The sequence below is a fragment of the Zootermopsis nevadensis genome, unplaced genomic scaffold, assembly GCF_977971745.1.
Source record: "Zootermopsis nevadensis isolate Lab colony 2312 unplaced genomic scaffold, Znev_1.0 Znev_ptg000009l, whole genome shotgun sequence".
In the NCBI taxonomy this organism is placed as follows: domain Eukaryota; kingdom Metazoa; phylum Arthropoda; class Insecta; order Blattodea; family Termopsidae; genus Zootermopsis; species Zootermopsis nevadensis.
In genome coordinates this window covers 5,222,905-5,232,938 of record NW_028259141.1, presented here as the reverse complement: position 1 = coordinate 5,232,938, position 10,034 = coordinate 5,222,905, and the positions used below count along the sequence as shown (strand labels likewise).

General features: G+C 38.7%; 1 protein-coding gene across 25 annotated transcripts in view; it reads right to left on the bottom strand.

Moving 5' to 3' along the window:
- Positions 1–10,034, bottom strand: part of LOC110833927 (coiled-coil domain-containing protein AGAP005037) — a 412,755-nt gene that overhangs the window by 84,994 nt on the left and 317,727 nt on the right. Inside the window, exon 9 of one of the 25 annotated variants that reach the window (XM_087345631.1) lies at positions 7,398–8,128. The exons of the other annotated variants lie outside the window; for them this stretch is intronic. Coding sequence (XP_087201757.1) covers positions 8,054–8,128 — 75 coding nt within the window. The 3' untranslated portion in view covers positions 7,398–8,053. Of the gene's footprint in view, positions 1–7,397; positions 8,129–10,034 lie in introns of those variants that run through there. 25 annotated transcript variants of the gene reach the window in all.

The window sequence follows — 10,034 nt, the reverse complement described above, 5'->3', positions numbered from 1 at the left end:
TAAAAAACATATATGATCAGGTCCCAGTCCGAGAAAAGGATGGAATGATCCTGTTCATAATATGTCGCCACCCTCCTGTAAAGGAGACGGCGTAATAAAAAACCGATTACGCATACAATGCAAGTGTTCAGGGCCCTGCGCCAGCTCATTAGGCTGGATTTCGGCACCGCGTGTGTTTATTTTGGAGAGATAATTGAAGAGTAATGGGGCATGATAAAAACTTTAGAATAAGCAGGAGAAGTTTTCCTTCCAACGAAACCGAAGCGTTGATTCTAATTGATCTACTTCTGAACAAAACATTATATAACAAGGTAAGAAAACCTCGTGTAATAATGCCCGGGGTCCATTTAGTTAGTACGGTCCAAACTTTTTTTTCCCAACTATTAGGACAAGTTACACTCCCTGACAGTTTCCTGCAAGTCTGCAACTTTTCGCGAGAAAGAAGGGGTGGAGGGGTTAGAGGGAGGGGGAGATGCTGGCTCAGACCCAACTGAACGATAGTGAAGTACAGTGCGTCGGTCAAAAGACAGCTACCAACACCTCTCGCTTGACACTGCACAAATTGATAATCACAACACTTGTCACCTCCATCTTATAAAATAATTTATAAAAATAAACAACGTTATAAGAATCTTATCTCACGCATTTTCGATTCCCTGATGTATATTTGACAAACAGGGCGTTTCGTCACCTAGATTTACTCCCGTCTTCAGGTGAGTGGTAGTCATAAGACATATTGTTTGAGGTTCTCACGGTGTAATAATGAAGATGACCATCTCCTGGGTAGCAGCGCAGTGTAGTCTGGTAGAAGTTTTACCGACGTTTCGGAGATGCTTGCTGCCTTTATCACCAGAACGACCATAACCTTGATCGTGGTGACAGCAAGTACCTCGGGCACGTAAATTTCTATCATATTACAAGGCACAAGAACTCAGAACACAGCCATCTTCATAACACTCCACAATTCTCAAAATTATCTCCCGGATGAAACTTGAAGTAAGCGCACTAAAAAAAATGGGAGCTGGCCCACAGCAGAACCCATGGATACGCAGAGATGACAATATGTTTCTGAATGGTACCAGAAAGACGTAATATCTAAACCAGCTACAAAGATAGCGAGGTGCATCTATAATTACGACCACACGGCCGGCGAAAACAGGGGAATGCTAACCTCTATTACGACAAAATTGTCAAAGGACGTTCCAAATTTCAAACCGTTTCTGAATTTCAACGACGCTCTTCGAATTAATGAACTTGTAGATAAATTTATTCCGTAATAAAATAAGCTGGCAAATTACATTTCGTTACGCTTCTGACATGCCGTGGAACTGGAAAATTAACAGGTCACAGCGTGCACGTATCTTACGCAGAGCGGGGCGACAGACCGGATACACTTCAAGATACACACGGCCTTCTACAACTTCCGTCTTCGTCTTCTTCCGCATTAAAGTGAAAACATCTGCTAACTTCGTATCCTAGATGGCAGCTCTAAACAAGGCCAAGGCGACTTGTATCCACACGAACGTGACAAAACCAGTTTCATTTCAGCTCGCTTACGCGTTCCCCGAACCTGACGCAAAACAGAGAAATAAGGTGTCAGCGTCCTTCTGATCAGGTACAAGCTTTCAAGAAATCCTATCACATCCTAGAAAGATTAATAATAGCTCAATGAGGATCATCCCGAACTGCAACAGGCCATAGGACCTAATCCGTCATAGCTGATTACAGGCTGCACCATCTCTACTACACACGTTCCTGGAAAGGGTACAGCGAGGTTTCCTATAAGCGTGATGTAACCGGGGTTATGTTACCGAACGACGGAAAAACAAACTATTTTATTGCCCGAAACGAAACATAACGAAAACCAGATTATTACACGTGTTACACGTACGGAAACGGAATGATACCAAGTAGTAAATTACGTGTCACACTTACTCATTACACTGTGGAGGGCTGCAATTTCACCAGAGGCTGAAGGAACTTACCTAAAACAAAAGAAAGCAACGAAACGTTACAAAGACAAATTTGCCAAGGGGTATTAATAACTTACAGAATAGTCATAATCATGAATTCAAAACACACAACAAATTTTGTGGCACTTTAGACAAATTTGCTTTCGTCCGCAAAAACAAAATCATATACAAGTAAATGCACTACAATTAAGAGCACAAACACGCTAATTATAATTTCGTTTGCTGGTATAATTACAAATACCATCTGAAATAACTGCAGAAATCTGACGACAAATATGACATGCCCAATCCAGTAATTACTCTAGGTTATGTCACGACAAAAACGAGATACAAAGATACAGAATTTATTTTACAGAACCTCAGAGATGATATACCTCATTCTTTACTCTGGCATGAAAAAATTAGGTAGACAGCAATATAACAAATTTTGTAATAAGTGCAGAAAAACGAGATGGGCTGGTGGGGATTCATGGCGCGAAGACTGGGAGGCCACAAAAGTTTACATTCCTGTGTGAAATGCAAATAATTTAAAATTAAACAAATAGTTTCATCATTACGAATACATCCCTTTTCGATGATAATTAATTATAACAACAGATTTCACTTCAAGTACCCATGCCAAAACCATTTCTAAGTGAAAGGGAAGGGACAGGCAAATACGTAAAACAGACATAACCTCAATAGGAGACAGTAATGGATAACAAATCAGAGAGGCGGCTGTATCTTATACGTAATGCTGGTTTGTACTATTAATCCATATCTGGACCTAACGTCACGGCCGAGTCTGATAGCTTACAAAGGTCTTTGCTGCCTCCATCATTACTGTAATGGCCACACAAAGTCATCACACATAAATACACACGTACATGAATCTTATCGGCCATAAGCCATTTTTAAGTTACATCACTGTGACTGTTGTCAGTATTTACGAGCCTTTCCAACAGGTGTCACCATCTGGCGGAAACGCCTGTGTAATAAACAAGCGACGTACTGAAAGTAAAATAAACTCCATCTTAGATGGCAGCTCTAAATAAGGCAAAGAGAAATACGCAACCACAGGAACCTCCTAGCGCATTCTCTGAACTTGGCACTAGTTGGAAAAATATTGTGTCCGCATTGCTATCCAAATTAAACTGACTAAAGTATCTGATTCGGTGAATTCATCAAATATCTCCTGGTTCTCACGTGACTAGCAAGGGTGAAAAATACTTTGCGTGACTTAGTCACTAATGTAACAAAACTCACGAAAATTAACAGACACGGGACACCACAAGTTCCGAACAAATACCAAAGTTACTATTCGTGTCAGGGACAAAAGAATTGACGCAACTTCCTATAACCTGTATCAGCAAATACTCGAGAAGCGTCTGACCTCTCGTGACACAAATGGGGCTAAAATGCACGTTTCTCAAAACACAACTTCTGTTTATGACACTGGCTGTGTGGACAAATCGATTTTCCTGAGTTTCCGCTGAAGACTGCTCACACAAAACCGACGAAAAAGCGGAAGTACGCCACTTTAAATTACGACACAGCGGGGAGAGGCCGGAAACCTAACAATTTGATGTCAGTGTTACTCGTAAGCAATTTGGCCTAACGTGTCCCAAATACACAAGGATTACAAAACGCATTGAACACAATTCTGTACAAGATGCTAGATCGAACATTTTCGGGCTAGATTTGTCTTCTTTCATGTAGTGCAGTGTTGCCTGGTAGAAGCTTTCGACGTAACATACATGTTACTGCTTCAATCATCAGGACGAAAAGTGACAGAGACACGAAGCATCTCTGTGAACATGTAAGCAAGTCCCTCTAGGAATCAAACCCCGAGTCACGTACACAATTTCTCCATTACGTTACAAGTCTATATCCAAACACAGTCAACGTGTTCTTAATATTTTATTAATCTATTATTCCCTCTGTATGAGATTCAAATAAAACATATAAATTCCACTAGGCTTATGTTTAAACATGCATGTTCAAGTAAAATGGGCCTCAAACAGTCATATTAAAACGTACCAATCATAAAAGAGAAGTGCGAATTTATCCATACTTAAAAAACTTTAATAAGACTGGACAGGCACAAGCCACAAACCAGTCTATTAACCGTACAAAAAGTGGTCTAGGAAAAGTGAGATCTAGTCAGAATCTAATACGAAGCTGACATACGCAATGTAACATAATTACACTTTCTCACACAAGATCATGATAGAGACAGACCACCACAGGGTTCTGATCACGACTAACGTTATTTTAGGCTTGAATATTTAACTGACCTATCCACAATGATTCTCACACCATCAAAGAAAATTTGTATTGCAAAACGTACATACTTAATAACTAAGCGACAAGCAAACAAAAAAAGTGTGAATAAATAGATTTCTAATTCCACGAACTGAAAACAATAAACCATTTTGCAATATTTAAAACAGTGAACACATTTCAACAGTTTTCTAACAGTTTTAAAAATTATATAATTGTTAATGCAGACGGTAATCGTTGTCAAACACTGAAGCAAAATTTACACCGTGATATTTCAGTATAAGTAATATTAACAAATTAAGATCTCATTATGTAACTGCTTCTACTGACATTTCCACTTTCTTACATCCAAATATCCTCTTCGGTTATGTTATTAAGTGCCTTCAATGTATATTCTTTCTTAGAGTAAAAGATCAAAGTTCACAGGTCAGGGACTGATATTTTTATGGGTCTCTTACAAATAAATGAAATATAAATTACTTTAAAGCCACAAGTTGTTCTCGTATTCTGACATTGTGAAATGAAATATTCAGCTTGTAGTTTAGTTCAGTTACTAGCCAGTGATCAAATGCTACTTCAAAACATGAATATCATTCCACTGTCTACATTTTACAACCTATCAGAGTAAGACATAATTTTGTTTCTTTCTGTGGAGTCCTTAGGCATGATAATGTCTACATTTAACCCTGTCCGGTCGGATCGTGTGTCATGAATACAATTTCATCTTGAAAACATAACCTTACTTCTGGGGTACTACAACACGTAGTATGGATACGGTACAATGGCGGCCTCTAGTGAACAAAGTAATGAACTTCCATGTTTCACAAAAGACTAATAATCTTTGAATCGGATTATCAATAAAGTTACCAGCGTCTTATGAAGTCTGTCTGAGAAACGTCACATACAGTTTTATAAAGGTGGCAGACCTGCGGACGTTGGTTGCATCATGTTTCACTCGCAACAAAACACATGTAAGTTGAAATAATTCGATTATTTCTCGATTATTTCGTGTCTCACCTAAGTACACTCCTGATGCAAACAAAGATGAGGGGAAATCATCTTCCGCCCACCACAAGATTGGAGGGAGACCGATGCGCATACGTCAACCTGCGCATTCACAAGAAATAGTGCTCAATATTTCATACTTTTAAAGCCCAATTGTAAGCTTCTTTCCCACCTGCTTAAACAGTCACTAACTCGGCATTAGCGTTTATATATTTTGTAGGATTCTCACCGCGAAAAGCGAGCATTTCCTTAAACAGCGTTAACCAGTTGAACGTTCGAAAGATAAAGAATTTTTTTTATGGTACGGACTGAATTATAAAATAATATTTAGACGAGCTCCTGCTTCAAAGAAAAGTGTATTTCAGTAAATAATAATCACTTCTCTGATGAAAACTGGCATGCGGATCACTGTATTACGTATGCTTCGTGAGTTAATCCCTAGCATTAATTAGTTTCTAAGCATCCTGGATAAAACACACGTCATCAATTGTCTATGACGCAACGCAATGTTGCAAATCCTTGGGTACACGTTTACGATAAGCAAGTGCATGATTCAGGCAACCAATCACGCAACGTCGTAAGAGGTGAATTCTCAAACCCTCTGTTTACATTAGGATCAATTCTGGGTGAGAAAAATATATAGTATGTCCCAAAAACATGTATACATAGCAGCACCTTTGGTGGCCGCTGGTCAGTTCTCAACTGTGCCAGAAAACCAACGGTGGCCACATCGAACACCTACATTAGATTCGCCAATTCATTACGTGCCAATGCTGACACATGTAATGGTTTAGTTTTTATTAAAATGTCTGCACTCCACTGAATGCATGTACCAGACGATAGAAGAGATTCAGGCAGAATCGCAGATGGTGCTTGACAGACTGACAAAGAAAGATTTCCAGGGATGCTTCCAGGCTTGGCAGCGGCGCTGGGATCGTTGTGTTCACTCCCAGGGGAACTACTTCGAGGGTGATGGATGAATTTAATACCTGAGATAAGTGTACGGGTTTTTATAGGCGCAGTCCTTAAACTTTCCGATCGCACCTCGTATGTTGCTTGTTTTTTTGGATACCCTGAAATAACGGCACGCTGACACGTACTGCCAGCTGTTTGCATAATGAAACACACAAATTCTGCACTCGCACAAAACGCTTCGACGAGCACACAGTCTGATTCCCCCCAGGGTGACCACACAACCGGGTCACGATTAGAATTTCAACCAATTTTTAGCAGTTTGACAGCTCACGTTTTACCACCTGCTCGAAGATTTGTGAACATGATACGGGCTAACGTTACATACACGTAATTTTCGTCTTACCGGACATAACACCTCTAACCACCACCTTATATTCGGATTTTCAAAGTGACGTTAATTTTAACTCTAACATCAAATTTATAACAAAACAGAAACACGAGACAGCAGTATTACACATGGAATTTTAAGTTATCACGGAGAGAAATATGAAGATGAAACAGACCGACGTTTCAGAGGTGCTAACTACCTCCACAGTCAAGACAAAGATGGAGGCAGTAAACACCTATGAAACATCGGTGAACTTCTACCAGACTTCACGGAACGCAAATCTAACTTTCGAAGCAGATAACGGGATGGGTCATTAGCCAAGATCCATCAGCGTAAAGCATCAGTGTGCGCTATAAAGAATAATACCAATAAAACTTCTTGAGCGTTAACCAGGGCAATTAAACATTTCAAATACGTACCTGCTGATGTTTCCGAACAAAACAGCCGTGTTCTGCTTCCGCTATCGACCCCAACAATCGGACAAATATCGCGTAAACTTTCACGCTTACCCATCCATGGTACTGACACCGAATTGAATTTTAGTTATCGATAATCGTTACTCATCACATGTCGATAATGACACTCGCTAAAATGGGTTGTTATGCCTTTAATTTGTTTAATGTATTCACTATCATTAACAGTCAGAAGAAAATATATGAGTGACTCTAAAGCAACAAATCGATTAGGTGTAACTTTAACAAAATACATAAGAAAATAGTTTATACGAGTGTTCTGTAAAATAGGAAACTTACGTCTGTAACAAACCACAATTCGTCCCAATATCCGTAACACAAATTTCATACGAATATAAAGGACACATTAAAAGATGGAATGCGAAGAGATACATACACAAGTCTTGAAAAAATTTAATAGAGGTTTATTAATACATACTCATGAAAGCATAAAGCATCATCATTAAGAGTACTCGAGACAAGAAAAAATACATCGTCGAAAAAATAGTAGACAAGATGGTTACTACACAAATGTACTTAAAATAGAGCTTCAAGCGACCATAATGCTATATTATGAGAAAAATTTTATATTTAATACAGCGTTGTTGTAATCTTATTAGAATATGAAAACTTCAGTCTTATTAACTAAGTACAGAACAAAATTAAACTGGCGTTACAGTGCCGCCATATACTTTGGGCATAGTAGCACCACAGCGCTCAGATTAATAATTTAGAAATTTAAATGCCAGAACAGACGAGGATCGTAATTTGTCGGCTCAATACTGTCTCAACTACAGAAGTTTTATCGCAGCAAGATAATTATAAAGCTGCAAAAAAGTTACCAAATTCGAGATAAAACTATTTTCAAAATGAACTAATAAGATTTCAGTCTACAGAACTCAGAGACACTCTCTTCCTACAAAACTGGTTTAAGAGGCATAGAGATTTTCTTGCTGAATCATTACACTTTCTCGGATTAGTTCGAAACAGAGACTATAATCACACTCTGCTCCAGTAATCGTTCATCAAAAATTAAACCCCTGAGGCGTGAACAACTTTTAGGTGTCTTCCCTGCAGGCCGTAGTCCATCGGAAGAGAGAGTGACGACGATTAAACAAGACAAGGACTGCCCTCTGCAATGCAAATGAAAGTTCTCTCACAACCCAACAAAATACTTAAGAAGAGTGCAAGAGTAATGAATAACACAGATAAAAAGTGGCGTGTTATATTTCTCCCATATTTTACGAAAACTTTAAATCACTAGATGACAAGGGCACGTTCAACTTAATCTTGTCTCACTTCCTGAAGATGAAAACTAACACAGAACAAAAACAAACTCCAATGGGAACATACAATTTTATTTCGTGTCAATTCCTGAACAATAAAACCAACACAGAATAACCTAACTCCAATGGGAACATACAATTTTATTTCGTGTCAATTCCTGGAGGTAAAAACTAACACAGAATAAGATATATCAACTTCAACCGTTATATTGCAAACCTGGATGTAAATAAATCCTCAGATACAGGCGGAATGCTAAAGAAGTTTAGAACGATCCAAGACATGTCAACGAAAAAGATATTGAAAAACATGAATACATTAAAAAAACCAAACTGAAAACACAGCAGAAATAAAATTTAAAACGTTCTTGCTTGTTCTATGGAAAATAAGTTACAGCAACACCTTCAGACCTTTATCAAAGTTGTATCAATTACAAAAGTTATTCGGTTTATCACGAGAAGTGAAGATTCTCTGGGACGGACACAGTCCGTTTCACAAAGTAACCTTGGCGTCTCAACGCTAATCGCATCGTAAGATTAGTCAGTTTTATGGCTGGAATTCGAACCACAAAAGTTAAGGCAGGACTCGGTCCTTAAGTTTTGTTTACCAACGTTTGCCAAATTTGAGTAACGTTTTCTTCTGTTTCAGCCATGGACTGCAACACCCAGACCACGTGATAGCCAAATGCTGTTTTAAATCGACACTGAACGTGAAGAGCAAAGCCCTAACTAAACAAGAAGACAGAAGGACAGGTTTGTGGTATCTTCCTGTCTGCGTTTCTACTACACTCAAAATTTGGAACCAACAGACGAATTTCTATAGAACTTGGCATGGACATCATGCTGTTAAGAGACAGCTCCACACATGTATTTATTAAATTTCTACAGTCAGTAATAGACTAAAAACATGGTGGGCATGTAAACTTCTGAGGTGGGATGGCGTACTGCCTTGAAATGTTATAAAACTTTATACATATTAAAATATGCCACTTTTAAGGCAATTCTGTGGCTTGAAATTCAAAATAACAACATGACAGCCTTGACACATCAGATTGAAATAGGTTGTCCAGAAAATATTTCAGATAAGCACGTGACGTTTTTCTTGGGGAGATATCACAGACCAACAATATTGTGCACATTTCTTTCATATGAAACAATAACAAACATGGCTAAAGGCGAAATTTCAAGATTATAATAGACTAATTTAACGCAGTTGGAATCAGTACTGGATTGAGGAAATTTGTCTGAGGGGCTTAGAACAATCAAGACGTAAAATAACCAAGAGAGAGAGAGAGTCTGTCAGCAGAGATTCAAACCCTAGATCATCCAAACACAAAGCAAATTCGTTAACCACAACACAGACTGTGACATGAAGTTCTCTCAGCATGATGTGCTTCTCACGACAAATGATTTACACTGCGTGGCTTCCGAGTTTCGAGCTCACAGTTTTGCCATGGCGACCATCACATGACGGTGCGGATAACAGTGAAATCGTTGAAGCTATCTGATGCACCCAGCCTCCTGCCAAAATATTCTATAAGTTGACAAGGGTTTCAAAGGTGTTTACCACCTCCACTCTACTCACACACCACAAATGGACACAAATAATTCAAATACCAACTCGTATTTTAATTTATCGTATTTTTACGAAAACCAGGTGACCTATATAAATTGTCTGTAGCATCGCTATTTAGACGAGCAATGTCTGTCTACAATGGTAATGAGAAGAAGTTGATATGCAACTTTCACCTTAAAT